The 23,101-nt window shown below is 47.2% G+C and overlaps 2 protein-coding genes and 1 pseudogene across 2 annotated transcripts; all 3 read left to right on the top strand.

Annotated features, from left to right (window-relative positions):
• The first annotated feature begins 2,777 nt into the window (after window positions 1–2,777).
• LOC125553193 (uncharacterized) lies at window positions 2,778–12,562 on the top strand. The gene is made up of 13 exons (XM_048716988.2): window positions 2,778–2,863; window positions 4,028–4,170; window positions 4,605–4,680; window positions 8,989–9,587; window positions 9,666–9,885; window positions 9,978–10,172; window positions 10,252–10,425; window positions 10,511–10,888; window positions 10,979–11,143; window positions 11,236–11,298; window positions 11,394–11,506; window positions 11,608–11,715; window positions 11,953–12,562. The coding sequence occupies exons 6-9, from the start codon at window positions 10,119–10,121 to the stop codon at window positions 11,009–11,011; spliced, it is 639 nt and encodes a 212-aa protein (XP_048572945.2). The 5' UTR covers window positions 2,778–2,863; window positions 4,028–4,170; window positions 4,605–4,680; window positions 8,989–9,587; window positions 9,666–9,885; window positions 9,978–10,118; the 3' UTR covers window positions 11,012–11,143; window positions 11,236–11,298; window positions 11,394–11,506; window positions 11,608–11,715; window positions 11,953–12,562.
• Window positions 11,072–17,811, top strand: LOC147977213 (uncharacterized). The gene is made up of 4 exons (XM_087521098.1): window positions 11,072–11,143; window positions 11,236–11,298; window positions 16,161–17,418; window positions 17,663–17,811. The coding sequence occupies exons 1-4, from the start codon at window positions 11,072–11,074 to the stop codon at window positions 17,692–17,694; spliced, it is 1,425 nt and encodes a 474-aa protein (XP_087377224.1). The 3' UTR covers window positions 17,695–17,811.
• Window positions 17,812–18,249: 438 nt separating this feature from the next.
• LOC147977214 (DEAD-box ATP-dependent RNA helicase 27-like) lies at window positions 18,250–21,085 on the top strand (annotated as a pseudogene).
• The last annotated feature ends 2,016 nt before the right edge of the window (window positions 21,086–23,101 follow it).

Below are 23,101 nucleotides of genomic sequence, written 5' to 3' on the forward strand. Positions count from 1 at the left end.
CGGATTCTACTCAAACTTGGCAGATATACGTACGTAAGCCCCGGCTAAATATAAGGCCATCAACAACAAACTTATTGATAGATCCCATCCAAGAAGAAAGAGAATTACGGCGGGCCATGGAGCGCTACTTCTCCACCGACGTGTTGGCAGACATCCTGCGCCGGCTGCCGCCGAGCTCCCGGCGCCGGGCACGTCTCGTCTGCCGTCACTGGCGTGACGTCGTCAACAGCCGCACCACCGAGATGCAGAGCCGCGCCAGCCCCCTCATTTGGGACCCCAGCAGCGGCGTCGCGTACATAATCGACGATCTGTCTTCGGCGGGGCGGCGGCGGGGAGCTGCAGGCCGCTGTGGAGGAACCCCGTGAAACGCCTCCACTACGGCTATAGTGCGGTGCAGCTGGTCGGCACGTGCAACGGCCTGCTCTGCCTCTGCGACAACGAGGAGCGCGCCGGCGGCGCCGTCACGGTCGTCAACCCGGCCACCGGCAAGGCCCTCGCTGTCCCGGCGCTGCCGTGCGCGGCACAGCTCGTCGGGCGCCACATCACGCAGATCAAGTGGAGCGAGGCCAAGGCATGGAGGCGTACGGCTTCGCGTACCACCCGACGACGGGGAAGTACAAGGTGGTGCATGTCCCGTGCAGCTACGAGCGGGTCTGCGAGTTCGACGCCGTCCACGTGCTCACGCTCGGGGAGGCCACGTGGCGGGAGGTGCCTGTGCATGCCGGTCCGGGCTGCCCCAAGTGCGACCTCGCCGCCGGTATCGTCAGCGTCGACGGCATGACTTACTGGCTCTGGGTCACGCTCAGCGGCACCCGCAAGGTCGCGGCGTTCGAACTGGAGGCTGAGCAAGTTGTCGCTCCCGCCGCTGCCCTCACTGCCGCCCGGACACATGCGCTACCACCTGACGGAGGTGCGCGGGAGGCTGGGCGTGGTCACCGCTGGCTCCATATCGGCCGTCGCGTGGGTTCTGGAGAAGGGACAGGGGTGGATCCACCGGTACGTCGTCGGGCAGCATGTCCCAGTGCCGCACTTCACGTTCGCTGGCGGGTGCGTCCTCACGGTGCGCAGGAGGTCGTCCTTCTATGCCCACTGGCCGAAAGATGCGCCGCCGACGGAATGGAGGCTGCGGCGCGACGACGGCCGCGGTGCGGTGCGCGTCGGCCACGGGGACCCGGGAATGTAGCTCGTTAATATGGGAGGCTACTCTTTTGATAAATAGCATAGATTAAAATCGCGGGAGAAATGATTTCGCGGCGACCTCTCCCAGCAGCTATAGCGACGGCCATAGCGGGCAATCGCAGCAAATAGCGAAGATTTTTTTTATGGGAGAGATAATTTTTGAAGGATTTTGCTGATTTCTGAGCATTTAGAGGGATATGTCGAGGATTTCGCGGCAGCAAACATAGCGTAGCGACAAGGCTCCCGGACAGCTATAGCGCAGCTATCGCGGCAATTTTGCGGGCTATTTTAATCGGTGATAAATACCGGACGTTTGCCTACGTGAAGATAATGGATCTACTTTGATTAATTTGATCATGTCTAATTAGGGTTTTCTTTCTTGTTTGGCCGCTGCTTAATTTGCTATTGATTATTTTTCATTAAAAGCTGCAAGTGCATCACTATTCACTAGCCCATGTGCAGTAACCACAACCCAATTCCTGTTATTAAAGGCCTGTGCTAGGCGCCGGTGCGCCGGCCTAAATTGAGCCGGTCTCCACGTGGCCGCACGATTTGCCTATTAACAGCCGTTCGATTAGAGCGTCATCTTTGTCACTGTCCACCTCTCGCACGCAAAGAAACAAAAAAAAAAGAAAAATTCAACAAAAGCTCCATGCGTCGCTTGACACATCTCGCCTGAGGAAAAAAAGTCCACCTCATTCAGCGTCGGTAACGCCCCCTACTACTGGAAACAAGAAATTTGCCATTAGTCAGCTCTTTGCCGTCTGCCAGCGGATGGCAAAAAACGTCTTTGCCATCTGCTTACAAAAAACACACGGCAAAGAACTGACAGACGGCAAAGAACCTGGTTGCCATTGGCCAGTTCTCTGCCATCTGCCAGCTGGTGGCAAAGAATCTTTGCCGTCTGCTGGCCGACGGCAAATAGGTGGGTGGGGTCCAGTGCTGCAACGGCCTATCAACCCATCTCTTTGCCGTCTGCAAGCAGATGGCAAAAAATCTTTTTCGTCTGCTCGCAGATGGCAAAGAAGTGGGTGGGGCCCAGTGGATGACGGTGCTGTAACGGCCCACTAGCCCCACCCCTTTGCCAGTTGCCAGCAGACGGCAGAGATTCTTTGCCATCTGCTGGCTGATGGCAAAGAGGTGGGGCTTTGCCATCCGCTGGCTGATGGCAAAGATGTGGGCCTTTACCATTCGCTGGCTGATGGCGAAGAGGTGGGACTATCTCCTCTCCCAGCCCGGCCCACCCCTCTCTCTCTCTCCCAGCCCAGCCCCACCCCTCTCTCCCCCCACCTCACCCACCATCGCACCCGCGCGCCCCAACCCCGCGTTTCCGACGCCGCCCAGCATCGCCCCTCCCCGCCACCGCCCAGCACCGCCGCCGGCCCGCCCCTCCCCGCCACCGCAGCCTGCCCCTCCTTGCCACCGCAACCCGCCCCTGCGCCTGCCCCTCCACCGTTCCAGGCCGCGGCGCCGCCCCCTCCCTGCGGCCCTCCTGGCCACCGCAGCGTGCCCCGCGGCCCTCCCTGCCATCGCGGCGTGCCCCGTGGCCCTCCCCGCCACCGCAGCCCGCCCCTCCACCCAGCCAGGCCGTGGCGCCGCCCCCCCGCGCCGACCTTCCTCAACCACCGCCGGAGCCAGGAAGTTACAGTGTAAATATAGGGGCAGTTTACACTATAATTCCTGGGTTAGTTCACTGTAAACCCTGGATCATCAACATTCTTGCAGTGTAGATGTTCATTTTTAGAGTGTAATTTAGACTGTATATTCTAGGCGATTTCCACTATATTTTTTGTGCAGTTACCCTGTAATTCGTAGGTATTTTACAGTGTAAGCTGACAAGTTTTGGCAAGTTTAAATCTCTAGTACTTTTCAGTGTCAATTCTTGTGTTAATGTGGACTATAATTTCTAGGGGATTTACACTGTAAGTCTTGGACTATTGCAATGTAATTGTTAGGCAGTTGTAGTGTAAGTTGGCAAGTTCTGCTAGTGTAAATCTTGGACTGTAATTTGTAGGTGTTCTAGGACTCTTTTGCACTATAATTCTTGATAATTTTCAGTGTCATTTACTTTGTCAACACAATGTTTAGGCTCTGATTTTTTTTCTTTCTACTCTTTGCAGCCTTGTTTTTGTATTATACTTCAGAAATGAGTTCCTGTCATTTTTCTGAATGTTTCAATGCTATTAGGTGCACACATTCTTTTGTATTTTTCTGCATGCTTTCACTAATATTGAGTCTGCAGTGTAATTTTCAGCTACCTCAGGATTATAGTGTAGGTTCTATGATTTTTTGCCACTGTATTTCTTCATTCTAGACTTCAAAGTTTCTGTAATTTCCAGAGTATCCTGTTTGTTTCTAATTTAATATACTAATATTTCCCTAGATTTTATTACTATATAGTAAGTAGAAGTGTTTCTGACCTGGTGATCTTCCTAGGATTTCCCCCAATGTTTGGCTGTTTGGTGGGTCGCAAGCTGATGGGCAATTGTTTGCCATGGTCCAGGGTATTTGTGGTTCAGGTTTAGTTGGAACCGGGTGACAGTCTAGCCCGACCCATTTTTTAGAAATAGAAAGCATACAGTCGCCGGGGTGTGGTTTTTTGGACATACAAGTGTCCTCTGTTTATTTGACAGGAAATGTGAATGTTACCAAATTGAAAAACAATCAAGTGCTAAATAGACACTCCCTAATTTTGAGAGGATTTTTAACCTAGTTTTTTTCTGTTTAGTGCTGGTTTGGCTTGCCTTAGCTTTTATATTTGAACAATCCGGTTCACAGATAGATACCAACCTAGACACGAGCTGGATAAACCCTATCTGATTTAGCTTTCTCCACTTGAGATTTGCAGGGGAGGTTGCATTGCCTGGAGGAAAGGCAGAGGAGGGTGATGCTGATGATGCAGCAACAACACTAAGGGAGGCAAAGGAGGAGATTGGGCTTGATTCAGCCTTGGTCACTGTCGTTTCCTCGCTTGAGCACTTCTTGCCCAAGGTAAGATGTCTATGAGTTCTCGCTTATACCCCTACTGAAAAAATCACATTGTACAGCGGACAGACTATTTAAGTGCACACTGAAAGGCATTTTAGTTTTTCTTCTTCTTAGACTTCGAGAAAACACATGCATGCAGCCAAGATTTAGGATATGCTTATAGATGTTTTGAGGATCATGTAGCAGGCTTTTCTTTACAGTCCACTTTTGCCGGATAGAATTTATCTTTGTCCCTTTGACACCACAACACCCAGAGACGACACCCCCGACCCCTGACACCTCTTCGGCTTCCTGTTGACTGAAAAGGTGCTTTTCGGCCTTCCAGAGGCCGACGAGGTCATATATTTATGAATTATGAGTTAGGTCATATATTTTCCGATTTTGTTATGAAAAACATCATATATATTTGTGTTGAACGGGTGGATTTAAATGTGCAGTTGTTTCGTCGCTGCGAGGGTCTGGTGTTCGACGACCTCCCCGTGCGTTCAACGAGCTCCGCCCCGACGTTCGTGGGTGAGCACAAATGACATATCCTCCTCCCCCAATCATTGCTATGTTCCGGTCTTCGTGCCGATGAAACATGCTAGCCGTAGGTAGATTGAATCATCAGTATGCGTGACCACTATGCGTCTCCCGTTCGAAAGTGTTACATCTATAAATATGCATATTTATAACCGTGATTCTTTGGAATTGTCCAACGTTAACCATGGACAACCCGAGTATGTGTAGATTGGGTTCGTTTTCCCATATGCTCTGCTCCGGATCTGATGCAGAATTTCGTCAGTGCCTCCCGGTTGTTCTCAGGGTACACATCCTCTCTGCTTATTGCCGAGACATGTATCAGGAGAACAGTGGGGAGGTGCTGTCGAAATTTTGCGTCGGATCTGAAGTAGAGCATGGGAAAACGAACCCAATCTACACATACTCGGGTGGGATTAGGACCTATCTTTACCTATTAGCGTCTAGGTTGCACGAACATAATAAAACTGACAAACTCTATTAACTGATGAATATGGTTTGCTGAATTATGTATATATTTCTTGTGTGTCTAGTAGCTAGGCAAGATGAGTGATCGTGTGTGGATGTACACCAGCACACTAGTCAGAAAGACATGACCCATGAATGGATAACAAAAACCAAGGGGTTTGTGAGAGTCGTATTTGCAAATGGACAGAGAAAAACCTGGTGCCCCTGTGTCTGAGTGCGACAACTACCATAAGAGGTCAGAGTTTGAAATGATCAAACACCTGCAGAAGTGGGGTTTTACGCCTAATTATACGGTCTGGACATTTCATGGTGAGTCTGCCCAACGTGCCAGAGCTGAGGAGGGCCGTCATCGCACCGACGAGCATGGTACCAGGATGGAAGACATGGTGGAAGACTTTGATGATGCTCGGGATTCGGATGATGAGATGGACGAATCTGCAAAGGCCTTCAATGATATGTTGGAGTCTTCAAAACACCCTCTCCACGAGCACAGTGAGCTTTGTCAGCTAGATGCCATCGCACAAGTAATGGCTCTAAAGGCTCAATTCAACTTGGGCAGAGAATGCTACGACGCGATGATGACACTATTTGGACGCTTTCTACCGAAAGGCCATGTAATGCCTGCAAACCTGTACCAGTCGGACAAAATCCTCCGTGTACTTAAGATGCCCTATGAGAAGATAGATGCCTGTGAGAAAGGATGTGCCTTATTTAGGCTTGAGTATGCGGACTTAAAGTATTGTACCGTTTGCCAGTCTTCTAGGTACGTTGTGGTAGACAACAGTATGGGTGAGAAGAGTCAGACAAAAATCCCAGTTAATGTTCTTCGGTATATGCCAATCATACCAAGACTTCAACGTCTTTTCATGGTCGAAGAGACGGCCAGACAGATGACATGGCACAAATTGGGCCAAAGAACCGAACTAGATGCAGATGGGGAGCCGATGTTGGTACACACATAAGACGGTTTTGCGTGGAAGCGCTTCGATGCATTACATCATGCTAAAGCGGCAGATCCAAGGCATCATAGAATCTCCATAAGCACGGATGGGTTCAACGTGTTTGGTATGATGGCAGCCCAATACAGTTGTTGGCCTGTATTTGTCATTCCACTCAATCTCCCTCCTGGACAGATTATGCAAAGAAAGAACATTTTCCTGGCATTGATAATTCCAGGGCCCAACTATCCGGGGAAGAGTATGAATGTGTACATGTAGCCACTTAAGGATGAATTGCAAGAAGCTTGGGATAATGGGATCAAGACATACGACGCCGCTACAAAAGAAACTTCCTAATGCGTGTGTGGTACATGTACTCGATGCATGACTTGCCGGCATATGCGCTATTCGTTGGTTGGTGTGTGCATGGTAGGTTCCCGTGCCCCACATGCAAGGCAGCTCTTGAGTTTCGTCGGCTGCAGGCGGGTGGCAAGTTTTCTTACTTTGACATGCATAGACAGTCCCTGGATCCTCGCCATAAGTCCAGAAAAGACAAGAAGAACTTCATCAAAGGTAGAGTTGTCAAAAACTCTGCACCACCTGCGTTGACAGGCCAATAGACCCTGGATCAGTTAATCGCTCTCGAGCCGGATCCAGAGCGTCCAGGGTATTTCTGGGTATAATTCGGAACACGCTTGGACTCACAAGACATGTTTGTGGGATTTGCCTTACTTCAAAGACCTCCTTTGCCCACACAACATCGATGTGATGAACGCTGAAAAGAATGTTAGCGAGGCCCTCTTTGGTACATTGTTCGGCATAGAGGGGAAAACAAAGGATAATCTTAAGGCTAGAGTCGATCAGGAGGCTCTATGTGATACACCGCTACAAAACATTGACAACAAAAAGGAAAGAAGAACTGGGCGAAGCCAAAGGCATGATTCAATCTTGGAAGGCCAAATATGAGGGAAATTATCCTGTGGGTGAAAAAGGAGTTGATGTTCCCCGATGGGTATGTAGCGAATCTAAAGAGGGGAGCGAGCCTTGAAAAATTGAAAATATTTGGTCTTAAGAGTCATGATTGTCACATATGGCTTGAGCGGGTAATGTCGATGATGTTGCGTGGCTTTATCCCTGAGAATGAATGGCTAGTACCGGCAAGGCTGAGCTATTTCTTCCATGTTCTTTGTGCGAAAGAACTATCGCCTGGCTTGCTAGAAGAACTGGAAGAGTTGGCGCCGGAGTTGACCTGCAAGTTAGAGAAGATCTTTCCACCGGGCTTCTTTAATCCAATGAAGCATTTGATTTTGCATCTCCCGACCGAGGCACGATTGGGGGGCCCCGTATAGAATCGTTGGTGCTATGCAACTGAGAGGATGCAGAAGACACTTCGAGCAAAATGTAAAAATAAACGTCGAATTGAAGCATCGATGGATGAGGCATTCATTACTGAGGAGGCGGCAAACTTCGTGACAGCACACTAGGAAGCCAAAAATCGTCATTTGTATAATCCGAAGCCTCGGTACAATGCTGGCGACCCTAAAAAGGGTGGATCCAACCTCAGCCTATTCAAAGGGAAGCTCGCACCAGCCGGTGCTTATACTCCCTTATTGTTGGATGCCGATGAATGGTGGACCATTACGTTGTATATCTTGAACAATCTAATAGAAGTGCGGCCGTACATCGAGTAAGTTCTCGGTACATTGTTTCGCAACCTCTAATTCCTTTGAACTACTCTTATTCCCAGATATTTGATACAGTCGATACATCGCCAAATTCTCGTATGGAGCGGTGATCCAAAAGGATTCTATCAAAGAGTATGAGCTTCTGGCAATGCATGGATGCGGCTATCCCGGTTTCATCTCTTGGTTTAAACAAACGGTAATTTCCATTATACCATTTCATTTCTTTGTTTATTTTACGGCTAATGCAACAATCATTTTGTATTAAAATTGTAGGCTAGTTCAAAGTCTATGGACGCCGAACTGAGACAAGTCGCTAAGGATTTTGACTATAAGGTCCGTTCATTTGACAAATACGACATCAACGGGTATCTCTTTCGTACCTATGGTAAACAGCTATCTATGGCCGACCGAAAGTCTACAAATTGTTGTGTCTCTGCTATCGGCGAAGGAGATACCGAGTATTATGGAAGAGTTGAAGCAATTTATGAACTTCTATTCTATGGTGCAAACCCACCGAACGTCGTAGTCTTCCAATGTTATTGGTTCCAGCCGAAGGAGACTAGAAGGACTCATGAACATCTAGGGCTAGTCGAAATCAAACAAAGAACCCATTTGGATGTTCCCGATTTCTATATTATGGCTCAACAGGCAACCCAAGTTTTCTATCTACCGTGGGCCTGCCAAAGTGATCCAAATCTCAATGGTTGGGATGTCGTTTATGAAGTGCCGCCACATGTTATACCACCTCCCCCAATGAAGAGGATTATGAACCTCACATTAACCCAGACACATATGAAGGAGAGTTCTTCCAAGAAACACGTCTTTCCAAAAAATGTTTCAAGAACCACTCTGCTTCACCCCAGAACATTGAAGTAGACAGCGACAGTGAATTCGAGCATGAGCCGGAACAAGAAGAGGTTACTACTGCGGATGACCTGTCAATGCTTGACCGATTACGTAAAGGAGGCCTTCCACATGTTGATGCATTTATTGATGATGATGAGCACGTCATTACTAATAGTGCTGATGATGATGCATTTATTGACCCCGAAGCATATATAGACGATGAAGATTAATATTATAGTTCATGTTAGGTATTCCATTTTTTATGTTCATGATGATGATACACTTAAATTATATACATATTATTATTCATGTCAGGTATTCTTTTTTTATACTGTACTAATTTCGTTTACTCTTTGTCATTGCAGGTGTTGACAGATGGTGGGCACGGGTCGAGAGCGCTCCGAGGCTCCTTCCTCGGCACGTGGGGGGGGGGGGTTGTTCCATTCCACCCCAGACCCTCCGGAGAGCGCTAGATCTCACTATGCAGACACCACCGGTGGTCGCTTCTTCTTAGGCTGGGAGAGGTCGGGGTGGGGAAGAAGAAGGAGAAGGCTAGTAGAGGTGGACGTGGAGGCGGGAGAGGTAGGAAGGCTGCTACTACGCCTTCCTCACCGCCACCCCCAGCTGATTCACCTGACCACATGACTGCTCCGTCTGAGATGGAGCCGCCTAAGGTGGACCCGTCTCGGACCCCGGTCCACGAGCCTTCGCCCCACGAGACTCCGGTCCCAGAGGCTCCGTCCCACGAGACTCTGGATCAGGCTACGTCGCAGCCGGACCGATTGGGGGACTGGCCGGAGTAGAGTGGCCATGCTGATGGTGGGGAGGGTGGCTATAGTTCTGATAGCTATAGTGAGAGCGAGCGGGTTGAGGGGGGCAATGTCTACCAGCGTGGTGGTACAAAGCTCCCGACCACCCCGGCGACCCCTGACCAGAGGTGGTTGATTACGCCTGATGGGCAGAAGTAAGTGCAGTTACTTTTTTAACCTTTTGCCTTCACATTTCTTCGAATATCTAATGCGTTAGCCTTGTCATACTGCAGGTCTTGGAAACACGGTCATGGTGTCCGCAGGCCCAACACAGTCTTTGGTGTGATTTGTCGCCAGAGCTTCCCGGGGTGGGTCACATTGCCCGGTGAGGGCCAGGTTTCAGAGCTAGGAATCACCTGGGAGCACTACTTGGCTGCCCCGGCCCCGCTGGGGGAGAGGATCGGCGGTGTTGAGTGCCACACGGTGGCCGACGTTGTGATCTAGACGTTTTGGGTAAATTTTCCTCTCTCGTCTACATTGTGTTTTGTTATTTGATTAGCAACCCTAGTGATTGTACTAATCCGCGTTTTCTTGTTTGATTGCAGACCTTCTACAGGTGTGCTGCGGGACAGGAGGAGGCCGCGGCTCGGGTTATCGACGTCGAGTGCAGGCGCCTACTTCAAAACTGGCGGAACGGGGCTCGGACGCAGGCTATTCGAGACTACTTGCCCTCGACTGGTATTAGGATGTCCAAGTCGAAGTGCCACACAAAGTATCTGAGTAAGGAGAAGTACATGAAGGTAATTACCTATTCTTAAGGCCTCATACTTAGTTTCCTTTATTTGATTCGTAGGCGCAGCACTCAAATTTCTCACTTAGGTGCACCCGAGATGGTGTGCGGATAGGCTGGATTGTTGGGAGGCGTTGGTGGATGAGTGGTGCTCTCCCCAATGGCTATCCACCAACAATAAAGCAAAGGATCGGCGTGACAAAATGAGCGGTGTGCCACACCATCAAGGAAGCGTCAACCTATATCAGTACGGGGATAACTGGGTATGTGGTTTGCTTCATGATTCATGCAAATTCATTCTTCATGCTAGCTTGAGCCCTTAACTAATAGTTTGTTCCTCTCTTTTAGGCGCGACACAACAAGACGAATGTGCCAGAGCTGTTTGACCTCTATGCCATGGCCCATAGTGCCCCGTATAAGAAGGCCAAGGCATTCTCTGAGTCTGATCTCGATGATCCAAAGAACTTCACCAACCGCGCGTCCCACAACAAGCTCGTGAGGTACAGAGACGAGGGGAAGGCGAGGAAAGGGCCGAACTTTAACCCGAGCCAGCCTATTGATCCAGAGCTGGTGATGATATCTTGTGGCAGGAGGCACCATGGCTTGTTAGCCATTGGGGATGGACTGATACGTTGTACTAGAACTCTCTCGCAGATCAAGAGGCGCCAGTCGAGCTCCGATCATGAGATAAGGCCTCGTCCACGGCCAATGGATCTCGAAATCAAGGTTAGTTATACAGAATCAGATACCTTTCCTCCATTACATTATGTGTGCAGCCGTCGATGATTACAATGCTAAAGAGGAGTGGTGTTGCAGGCTACTATTGAGGTAGAGAGAGCAAATACCTAGGAGCTTCTGGCAGAGGAAAGGAGGCAGGCAGCGGAGAGGGAGAGGGAGATTGAGGAGAGGATGGCTAGGCTTTTGGAGGAGGAGAGGAACCGAAACGACTTGGCTAACCAAGCCATATACGAGCTCTTCGCGGTAAGTTTCTTCTGCATATTAGCTAAATCATGCACGTAATGTTCCTTTCATTAGTAACTAATATGACTGACTCGTCAAAACCAAATGTGCAGTCCATGTGCGAGAAGAACGGTCAGAACCCTCCGCCGATGTCAGTCATTGCTCCGGCGGGCACAGTGAGTTTCATTTGAATGGACATTATTTATTAGTCTTCACATTTGAGTTGCATCATGCTAACGAGACATTTCAAATGATCTTTAATTTGGTGCAGCATAACTCCCGACAAGCATCGACGTCTGCCACTAGCGCGAGCAAGAACCCCGATCCTCCTCCGTCCGCCACTACCGCGAGCAAGAACCCCGATCCTTCACCTACGGGTTGACGGTAAGTTTCCCCTGGTGCTTTGCTTAACAAATGCATAATTAGCTTAAGACTTAGACTGATTGGATCCACTGAGGTTAGTGATTCTGTTTTCATGACCACAGACCTGGGAATCTACGATATTAATGTCAAGTTGCAGCGATGGAAGAAGATATGGAAGAGAGGGAAATTCCATGCTTTGATTCCATACATGAGTTTCTACAATCCACAAGGTATAGTTGTATTTATACCCTTTGTTGGGATTTGGGGACAACTGTTAAGTAATACTCCATATAAGTTAGTGGAAGAAACAAACCAATGAATCTCTAATCAGATATAAAGTTACATTCCAAATGTTCCCATCTGAACTTTGGCTGCTATGCAATTACAGCTATATTACTTAATTGGCAATTTATATAGTATGATGTCACCCCCTTTTTTTAATCGCACCGACGAATCTATGTTTGTAGAAAGGGTGATGCGGTGCCTAGTGACGCGCACATTCATAAGGTATGGCTCATTATGCTTAAGGGCGGGAGCCCACTCTCATCAAGAAAGAGGACAAGCTTGGAGGTGACAGGGGTCTTGTGATGAATTATGTCACTATTTAGTAGCCCTTTTGGTGCAGTAGTGCTTGCTTGATTTCTCATATTGTTCTTGGCTTTTGTCATTAAGCTTGTTGTTTCCCCATGTCGTTGGTGTGCGTAAGTGGCTGAATGGATTATGATATAATGAACCTTCAGTTCTTGGAGCTGCATTAGAAACCGTGTGCGTCATTGTTTAATTTTCTTGACAATGCATCTGCAGGCAGTAGCTTAGCCTTGCCATTTGACAGTTTGCTCTCCCAAACCTAAATTCATCCCTCAAGAGTGAATAACGATGACATGTCTAGAGCTAGTGGTTTGTCTCTCCCTAAAGAAATAGAGATGGTGATGGTTGCATGCTGTCTCACTGATATGCCTTAATTAATTTAGTGAATTTAGTTAGTGTTTTCTTAGCAAAGCAATGATACTGGTGAGTACAATATGTAAACTGTATCTTTAGCTACATGTTTAGGTAACTACATATATGGTGTTGTATTGCTGCCTGAAGATCTTGTTAGCTTTTATTTCTCTTCAATAGCTCCACAAAAGTGCACAAATATCTTGAGTAGTTCATTATCTATTGCATGTAAATTTTTAGCCTGCAGTGCACATAACAAGTAGTGCACTGCAATGTCCATGTGAGACGAAGATGTTCATATGTTTAGTCAGAGTAATCACTGCAAATGCTTTGTTTTTCATGGATTTTCCTTAGATAGGATCCTTTACTCAAAATCATGGACACACGTTTCTCTACATTTTTCTTTACCTATATATGAGAAAGAGGTATGGCTCTGTTCCAAATATCTGGTGGATAGTTAATCTTGTTCTTCCTTCATGGAACAGATAAATTGCCTTTCAAGTTGCCTCTTTATTTGCATTCACCTATCTCCCATATTTGGATCTATATTAGTGCATTCAACCGGCTTTAGTAAGATATATGATGTTAATTATGGCATAGAGCTGCTACACACCATAGTCACTTCCATCTTTTTTTGCATGTTTATGAACCTGGATAGCCAAAGAAACATTATGTCACCAGCTCAAGAAACGGGTGGATAAATATACAGAAATAGAATGTCAAACGACAAAAAAAAATCAAGATTGGTTCACGCTGAAACTGTACCAAATGAGGGTGAAATTTTGCCATTCAACGTCAACCATGGATCTTGCAAAAGAAAAAAAATCAATTATGAAGCTATGTGTTTTTATGTATGAGAAATCAAAAGGTACAAGCTAAAAAAGGAATACTTCATGATATCCATGAAACGAAAATAACACATTTGTGTAGACATGATTTCAAATTCTATTGCTTAATGATTTGCATCTAGTTCTATATGGAATGCATGAACTCCATAATGTTTATTTTAGTGAATATTCTGTTTTAGTAATGGAACAACAGTGCTACAAGTCGGAATCCCTGCTCCGGACTGGACTTGGTTGATTCATTGTGGAGACTAATTGTTCTACTGTGCATGCATATTTGTGTGGGCAATAGGTTTTCACTGGTTCATTTGAAGCGAGAAACACTCCTGAGTTATTAACTTGTTCCTTAGTTTTAAACTTCTAAAGAAAAGGAGAGGGGCGAACAAAGTGCACATGAGATTGCCAAGTTTTGCTCTGGTGTTCAATCTGATGCTATGTTAGTGGGTTCTGTTCCTCAATGTGTGGTGTCTTGTGTAACAGATGATTGCTATTCTCTTTCTAGTTAATATATGGGTTGTTTTACTAAAAGTACATACTAAAAAAGAAATACTTCCATGCTCTCCATGAAAAACGAATGACATATATTTAAAATTCTCCAAATTCTATGGCGCTTCAAGATTGGTGACATATATTTCTATATGGAATTATATAAACACCATTTTTTGAAAGAACAATATTTTGTTTTAGCAATACCCCTGCCCTCTTCCCCTATGGCCATGTTCCGATGCCCGCATGATATTAACTTGGCCCCTAGGCTGTTGTCTTTTCTACAAGAGAAAAGAACATGATTAATGAATCTAGATGCACCTAGAGACAAAATTGACCTTGGGGTTGCATATACCATTTTTTGGTGGAGAGCTATCAAGTTGAGGCTCCCCTGGACATGTGACGGACCTTTCATCTGTAGCCGCTTCTTTTCCGTTTCACAATGGGCCTTGCCTGCCAGCACTAATAGAAAAAAGGGCATTATCAGCGGCCCCCCGGAGATGGTTGTGTCCCCATGTTCCAAATCCGTCTGTAATATTCCATCGAAGGTGGTTATTTCTGTGGTCGAGGAGGTTGAAATTTGAAATCGCCTATAGTAAACATCAGAGGCGGTTGTGATTTTGAAACCGTCTATATTTTAGAAAAAATGGCGGCAGTTTTTGAAATGAAACCGCCTGGAGTACTTCCACCACTTATAACATATGCCCCCCACAGCTCACGTTCTCCACTCCTACTCGAAGAAACGAATCTTCCGTCCCAACATCTTCCGCATCCACATCTAGATAGGGTAATGGGGGTAAGTGTGCCAGTGCTACCACTAGCTTCGCGAGCATGCCACATGGACAACCACTTGGAGGAGTCATTCCTGCCGATGCTGCCTGACCTGTCGCCGCATTAGCTGTGTCAACATCTAGGCAAGGCAGGGGGTAACTGTGTCGGCTCCACCGGTGCCCCAGCCGGCAAGCCTTGAGGATGACCACTGGAAGGAGTCCTTACCGAGGCCGCTGGGAGTAAGTGTGCTGGAACCACTACCTCTGCTGGTTTTGATGTTTCACGTCTTGCATTTCCGCAGCTTCGGCAGGAGATTTTGGTTGTAAAAATGAATATCATTAGCTGTTCATCTATTGTTTCGACAAAAAAAAATCCTGATCAAGTCCTCCTGATATGTTTGGATGTTAGATGGACACATATCTCTGTCTACCTTTAGTGTTAGTGTATTACGGAGACCCCAAAACAAATTACGCACTAGCCCGATTCAACAAACCTTTTTGTAATCTCTTTCACATTTAGCGACACATTACAAGAAGACTCCTTCGACGTTGCAAAAAGAGGCATAGCTCTGCTCAGACTTCCTGACGGGCATGGCGTGCCACCACGCTTCCGCCTGTTAGTTAGGATACTGAACTCCCTAGATTTGGAACCTCCCGATGCGTCAGGGGTTGTGGGGTACTGGGTTGCTTGGGCCCATCTGTAAGGGTGTTAAATTCGATAATATATTTAAAGTCCACAGACATTAAGTTTTTGACCTTTATTTGAAATATAAGAACAATTGAAAGAAATCATGGTTTTTAAATTTGCAAAAAAATTTAAATCAAATATTTTTTTTAACATTTAACATTATATATTTAATGCCCTACTTGCCTCCGGTGATCACCGCACATGCCCACGTGCACCCCTGTCTACCTCCCGCCACACTTTGATTCATTCGCCAGCCACTACCATCGCTGGAATTGACACATCAAGCTGAGAGCTCATCGACGTGAAGCCGGAATGGGTCTATGCATCCACCCTGAGTGCTCGCTACACCTTCGACCTCTAATTCGGGCCGCCACCGCTTCCTTGAGCTCCATGTAGCAGCGACTTACCGCCAAAGGTCCGAGGCATGCGGTAGCGGCCATGGGCACTTGGGCAACGAAAATCCCAAATTCAGATAGGCGGGAGAAGAGGTGGCTTGACATGTTCGCCGCCGCGGAGGAGGTGGCACACGCGTACGACATGCTTGAGCTCTGCTACTTCAAGAGCCCGACAAAGCATATTTCCTCGCCGACACCCCCATAGAAGCTTGAGACTGAGCGCGCCGATTCGGCCTACATGGCCAAGCTCATCGCAAAGAACCCGCAGTTCATCGCCGTGAACTAAACGTGGTTCGAATCAAAGGAGAATGATCAGATGTTCGACGAGCTCTTGGCCAAGCCCTCCGAGGAGGCCGAGCCCTCACCGAGGTTATGGTGGCAGAGGTTGGATCATCACTATCACCTAGCCAGCATATATTTAGAAAATATCCTTAATTGCAAAAACTCCAGCAGCTCATAGACTTGTATATAGTTCGATCAGCCAAACCACACGGCCCACGCACAACTCAACTGAACTGAAGCGGACCGTGAAATTGAAACCCTCGCCACCAGACCACACCCCTCATCGATCCCCTCCCAATTGAAACCCTCGCACAGACCACACTCCTCATCGATCCCCTCCCGAAACCCTCGCCGCCGTCACCCACCACGCCGCCGCCGCCGCCGCTGCCACCATCACTGCCGGGCGAGCTCCTCGAGGAGATCTTCCTCCGCCTCCCGCCGGACGAGCCCGCGTGCCTCGTGCGCGCCTCCCTCTCCAGCAAGTTCTGGCTCGGCCTCCTCTCCGGCCCTCGCTTCCGCGGTCGCTACCACGACCACCATGGAGCTCCCCCCATGCTCGGCTTCCTTCGTGGTTTCTGGCTGGAGGACTGCCACCGGGGCGAAAAAGGTCCCGTCCCACGCTTCACGTCCACCGCGAAATTCGGGGCGCGCATTCCCGACGACGAATGGGACCACGCTGACTACTCTGCTTGGGACTGCCGCCATGGCCGCGTCCTTCTTGGGGATGCGTATAGCTGCGAGCTCCTCGTTTGGGACCCCATGACGGGCTGCCGGAGGGGGGTGGACTGGCCCAACCTGGTGGACGACAGCCGCGGGGTCGCCGTGCTCTGCGCCATGAGGGGCTGTGACCACCGCACCTGTCACGTGGCTCCCTTCCAGGTGGTTTTTGTCGGCGTGGAAATGGGAGAAGATGAGGATGTTGATGATTGTGCTGCATTCGCTTGTGTGTCCTTGCCAGAGACCGGTGACTGGAGCAAGCCATGCCCTCCATCTGATCAGTGGGGCGAGCCCTGCCCTCTTCTTCATCTTCCAGCCGAAGCATTCATCGAGCCAATCCCCCCTGTCCTCATCCAAGAAGCACTTCACTTCATGATTCAGTCTCTTAAAGATGATAGTGAAGAAATTCTCAAGTATGACATGAGCTCTAACAGCTTATCACTGATTGGTGCACCGATTCAGGATCGTGAAATTGTCAGTTCCTCTATCATCATGGCGATGGAGGATGACAGTTTGGGGTATGCACATGTCAATGGATCAACCCTCTACCTGTGGTCAAGACTGACGGATTCCAACGGAGTTGCCTCATGGAGTCAACGTACAATTATCAATCTCATGAACCTTCTCCCCATCCAAAATCCTGTGGAAAGAATTACAGTAGTTGGATCCGTGGAGGGGCGTGATGTTGTTTTCGTCACCACGGTGCTGAGCATCTATGAGATTAATGTCGATTCACAGCGATGGAAGAAGCTAGGGAAGAGAGAAAGTTTAGATGCTGTGATTCCATACATGAGTTTCTACAATCAACAAGGTATAGTTGTATTTATATGTCATTTATTTTGATTTGGGAACACCTATTAAGTTATACACCAAATAAGTTAGGGGAACAAACAAAACGATCCATCTCTAATCAGATATAAAGTTCCATTTCAAATGTTCCCAGGCAAAGTTAGGGTGATATGTAATTACAACTAATTATGTTAATTTAATTGGCTATTTATATGGTATCATGCCATCCCCTTTTTGGAATCACACCGGCAAATTTATGTTTGCAGAAAGGGTGATGCCCAATGACGTGGCGCATTGACAAGGTATGGTTGAATATGCTTAAGGGCAGGAGGCCACTGTCATCAACAAGAAAGATGACAAGCTTAGGCGGCAGGGGTCTTCTCATGAATTATATCACTACATAGTAGCCCTTTTGGTGCAGTAGGGCTTGCTTGATTTCTCATATTGCTTTTAGCTTTTTTCAGTAAGCTTGACAGTTTCCCCATGTTGTTCGCGTGCGTAATTGGATGATGGATTATGTTGTAAACTTGTAATGAGTCTTCAATTCTTGCAGCAGCAGTAGTAACCATTTGCTCTGATGTCTAATTTGATTTAAAAATGCAGCTGCGGATAGTACCTTAATCTTGTCATTTTGAAAATTCTACAGTTTGATGTCTTGCAATGAACCTTCAGTCTTGCAGCTTCATTAAGAACCATGTGCTTTGTTGTTTAATTTTCTTGACAATGCATCTGTAGAGTCTTACCATTTTGAAAACTTTACAGTTTGCTCTCCCAAATCTGAATTCATCTCTCATGAGTTAATAATGATGACGTGTCTAGAGCTAGTGGTTTGTCTCGCTCTAAAGAAGTAGAGATGGTGATGGTTTGTGCATGCTGTCTCACTGATACGCCTTTATTAATTTAGTGAATTTGGTTAGCGTTCATTTTTTTAGGAAAGCAATGTTACTGACAAAGTGACGAGTATAACATGTAAACTGGATTCTGAGATACATGTTCAGGTAAGTACGGATATGGTGTTGTATTGCTGCCTAATGATCTTGGAAGTTTTTATTTCGTTATCTGTTGCATATTTTTGCCCTCCAGTGCACAAAATGTATTTGCATGAATTTTGTCGAGAATTTTGACTTTTCTGAGTAAGATTGGTAATTTTTTCAAGTCATCCGTAAGGACTATCCTATATGTATCTGCATGCAGTACCATTTAAAGAACTATATAGTTTGTCGGTCCAATCTCTAAAGTCCTCTTTCAGATGATCAGCACAGCATGAGGGCTTGTCCTGAGCTAGGACTGATCAAGAGATGATCAGGGATTGTGGATGGCTTGATTATAAATCTTAATTACCTTCTGAACTGAAGTACTGAACTAATACTACATGTCAGGTGTTGTTATTACCGCAGATTTTTTTTTCTTTTCTAGCAAATTAATGTTACTGCAGTTATCTTGCGATTGTTTTTTGTTGCCATATTTTTCCTATATAAGAGTAATGGTACTTGTTGCCTAGATTATAAATGCAGTAATATAATCTCTACTACTATTAAAAGAGCAAACGTTTTCTTTCTTATGGACACCCCGTTCAATGTACACTGGTTAATTATGGTCGTTGGATTATGTAAGTCAATGAAATCTAACAGATTAGATTAATCTAACAAGATATCCTGGGCGCAAATAGCAATTATAATAGGCAGACGAATCATCTGTGGATGAAAATCAATTTCCACGCCCCACTGCGGCAACTTCGCTGTACGCAAACCCTGCGACCCCCAAATCACGGTACCTCCCCGTCCGCGTGCCCCGCTTCGGCCGAAGATGCCACCCTGCATCCTTCCTCCCGCCAAAGGAGAAACCCTAACCCTCGCCTGGAAGGAGCAAGAGTGAGAGCGCGAGGGAGAGCAATGGATCCTTCCAAGCTAGGCGAGCTACGTTCATACGTGGAGGCTTGCAAGAAGGTCCCGGCCGTCCTCGCCGCCCCCTCACTCACCTTCTTCTGTGACTACCTCCAATCCATGGCCGCCGCCGACGACTGCGCCAAGCCCCTTCCCTTTCTCCCGCCCCGATCCCCTCCTTCCCTCTTCTTAATTGTGTCCGACTGCATATTTAACTCTCTTGCATCAACAGGCTCCAGTCGCCCATGTCGCCGCCATTGCCCGGTTGCCCATTGGAGCACGGACCCGCCTCGCACGTCCTGCCACCCACCACCACTTTTGCCAGGCAGGACGCCCTTCTTCCATGCTTAAGGTGAGGAATATTGATTTCTCCTCTTCCGAATTCATTTTTTAATGTTGTTGAATTGCCCCTTTCAATTGTTTCATTACGGTACTCTTTCATTGCTTGTGATGGATTTGATCGTGATTTTGGCATGGATATGAGATCTCTCCTTCTGCTCCTTCCAATATGTCAACTTGATTTTCTGTAGCTGAGTTGATCTTCTCATCTGGCGGGCTCAAGCTCCTCGTGGTCACCCGAGCTGACCTCCACGCCTTGATAGGTGAGATTGATACTGAAATTGCCACACTTATTTTTGTTTTTACCTCACTGAAGACATAAGGAGGTTTAACCAAGAAGTCTCCAAGTTGGTTCTTGCTGGTAATTAGCACTTACAAATATGTATCTCTAATTGAGTGCCACCGAATATTTTTCCTGGTACTAACCTAATGATCATATATGGTCTTGTTTTAGGATCCCCCAGCAGATGAACCAGAGGTACTTGCAGGAATTCCTCTCATATTTGGACCGTGCTAAGCTATTCGAATTTGACTTTCAGGATTACATTCATCATTTTGGACGTACTGCACCTGGTGATAAAGGAAAAGGAACTGTATTGTTATTCTTCATGCCCAAACAATTAGATTTTCTCATCTCCTTGAGGGTAATCAATTCTGCGCCGAGATAATATGGCCTTTCTTTCCCTCTAAAGTTAGCGAAAATCACATATTTAGTGTGTCTGCAGGCAGCCAACATTCATCTGACGGAGCACAAGTTTAATAACAAGAATGTGCCAAATCTGCAAGCACATTTTGTAAGTGCATCTTTTACAATATAGTGAAGTGTTCCAATCCATTATTTTTTTCTTTCCTTTTAAGTTGGCAATCCACCTTTTACATCCTTTACAATATGTTGACAAGTTACAACTGAATTTATTGAGAAGGAGAAAATCGTTGGCGATAGCTACTTCCTACATCAGCCGGCTCAACCAGCCTATAGATCCTACATTCTACCATATGACTCACACGCCACCAAAGTCATCTTTAGTGTTCATGGTCTCAATTTGAAGGTAAAATGCTTCTTGAAGGTTTTTGTGGGATCTCTGTATTTTTATGTTTCGCTGGTTTACAAGTCGCAGTTATTTTGTATAGCATGTAGAAGCAACCATGTCTTTTTGTTAATATTTCGGTGAGCATCTCCCAGAAGTACTTGGCCGATAGTATTTTCATCACCGCTAATATTTTTGTTTCATGAAAAGGTTCTCCTGTTTATCTTCTGTAAACTGACTTCACATACCAAATTTGTTTTTAATGTCCAATTCACTACGATTTGCCAGGACGTAAGTGCATCATTTTACTTTAGCAACCCTCCTAAAGTGGAAATTGGCCTGGAGTGCAGAGTTATGAGGAAATTAAATATGTTATAACAGAATTGTTGGTTCTAGACAGAGGCGAAAGAGGCATTGCATCACTGCTGCAAATCCTTAATTATAACAGGTAGTTTGCAAGGTTAGAGAGGGTCAGATTCTTTCGGTTGTTTGTTATGACACAAATACAAAAGCTGAAATGATTTAATATATGGACCAAATCAAGGACATAGTTCAGTGGATGGGATAAAGCCATACAAAGTTTTTTTTTGAAACGGGCGGGAAAAGCTTTGCAACATCTCATTAATAAAGAAGAAGAGAATTGCCTGGTTAATTATGGAAAACCGAGCAAAAACCGCTACGTCCCGCGAAGGGGCACACTAGTCAACCTGGCTATCCACACAAGACTCACACATGCCGCTGAGAGAGGAGCACCATCGAGGCAACTACAGGTGTCTTCGTCATCACTCCTCCGCAAGCCAGCGACTCCGACTTCACCCGCAAATCCCCATCGGTGAGGCACACACCGCAACAACCTGCGCCAAGTCCACATCAACCTATGCCAAACAGTTGGCCACCAGGAGCATCGATGAGACAGCTCCGACTTTGGTGACGACCAAAAGCAGAAGAAATATGCAGGGCTCGCACCGACGAAGACCACCACGAAGATCACCGAACATCTATCATCGTTGTCGCCTAGGCTCTTCCAAGGCAGCTCCGACTCCGCGACGCCATAGCGAGACCAAGAGAAAACCAGTCGGACACGCCGGAAAGAGCCGACTATCGAATCCCTGCCATGACTCCGCACTGCTCACCACTAGCATCGTTGCCAAACAGGTCATCACCTAGGACCTCCATATCGCCAATTGACCGCTGCCAATCGCGATAATGTGTATGTCCAGCCTTGAGAAACCATGCAAGGAGTCACAATCTTCAAGACGACGCCCTCACGAGGGGAAGCGACGTGGATCGACGCCCTCATCCCACCCTGCACCGCAGGGCCAAGGTCTTCACCCGAAGATGGCATCCGATGCCGGGGGGAGAGGAGAGCTCCACACGACCCCCCAAGGGGGTATGCGACGTCCATGGATGCCGCGTCATCAGGCTTTCGCCCGGAGCAACCCAGATCCCGCACCCCACGCAATCCGACCGCAGCGCCGTCGACCTGCAAACCCGATGGCCCAAACACCTCCAACATGCCTGGCGGCGCCGCCACCAGGCCAAAACCACCTTCCTCGCCGCCAACTGAAGCCGGAAGGCCAGATCGGGCGCGGACCAGATCTGGCGCCCAAGCACCCGCACGCCGACGCCGCAGCCTCGGCCGGCCAAGCTCCAGGCCACGCCACGCCACACACCACCAAAAGCAGGAGGGAGGCTGCCACCCTGCCCCGACGCGCTGAGAGCATAGGAGACTCGCCGGCGCCGCTGCACCAGCCGGACGGCCAAAAAAACCGCCAGCCAAGGAGGCGCCCATACAAAGTTATATATACAAGTAATTGCTTCCAATCTTCTATGAGCATGAACATGAGCTAATATGGAAAGTGCTCGCCTATGTGATTACCATCTTTTTTCCTCATCTCCTTTCTTTAACATGTTATAATTGTAAATTTGAAAGCAAATTGATCTTTTTAACTCTTGTTCCAAAACAGGTGGTGCTGAATTTGGTAAAACTTGCATGCGCGTCCCTATTTATTTTGAAATTTTGGGCAAACTCTGTGTGGTTTTCTGTTGGACAACATCGACGAGAAGGAAAGATGCTAAAGTATTTAAGGTTTGCGCCATGCCTCCTTTTGAGTTGGGTGGAAATTAGTTCATGGACCAATTCTTTCTTTTGATGTTTTATTTTTGTTTTTTCTATTGTAGCCGAGGAACTAGCATATTTTTTACAGGATTAATCGATTTGTTGATTTATTTGTTTTATTTTGTTCCTGTAGTTGTAGTCTAAAGTGTATAACTAGAACGCTTCATTTAATTACAAGGTCAATTCTAAAAAAAGTAATTCTCGTCCCACTCGTGTCACCCCCGCAGGCGACCCAGGGGGAACCCTAGCCGCCGCCCTCTTGACCCTCCTCCGCCTCCACCTCTCCTCGCCACCGTCCGCAGCACCGCCGGGCAAAGCTTGGACAGCTGGGCGGTG

This window comes from Triticum urartu, chromosome 4A (genome assembly GCF_056163025.1).
Source record: "Triticum urartu cultivar PI428250 chromosome 4A, HENAU_Tu73, whole genome shotgun sequence".
NCBI lineage: Eukaryota > Viridiplantae > Streptophyta > Magnoliopsida > Poales > Poaceae > Triticum > Triticum urartu.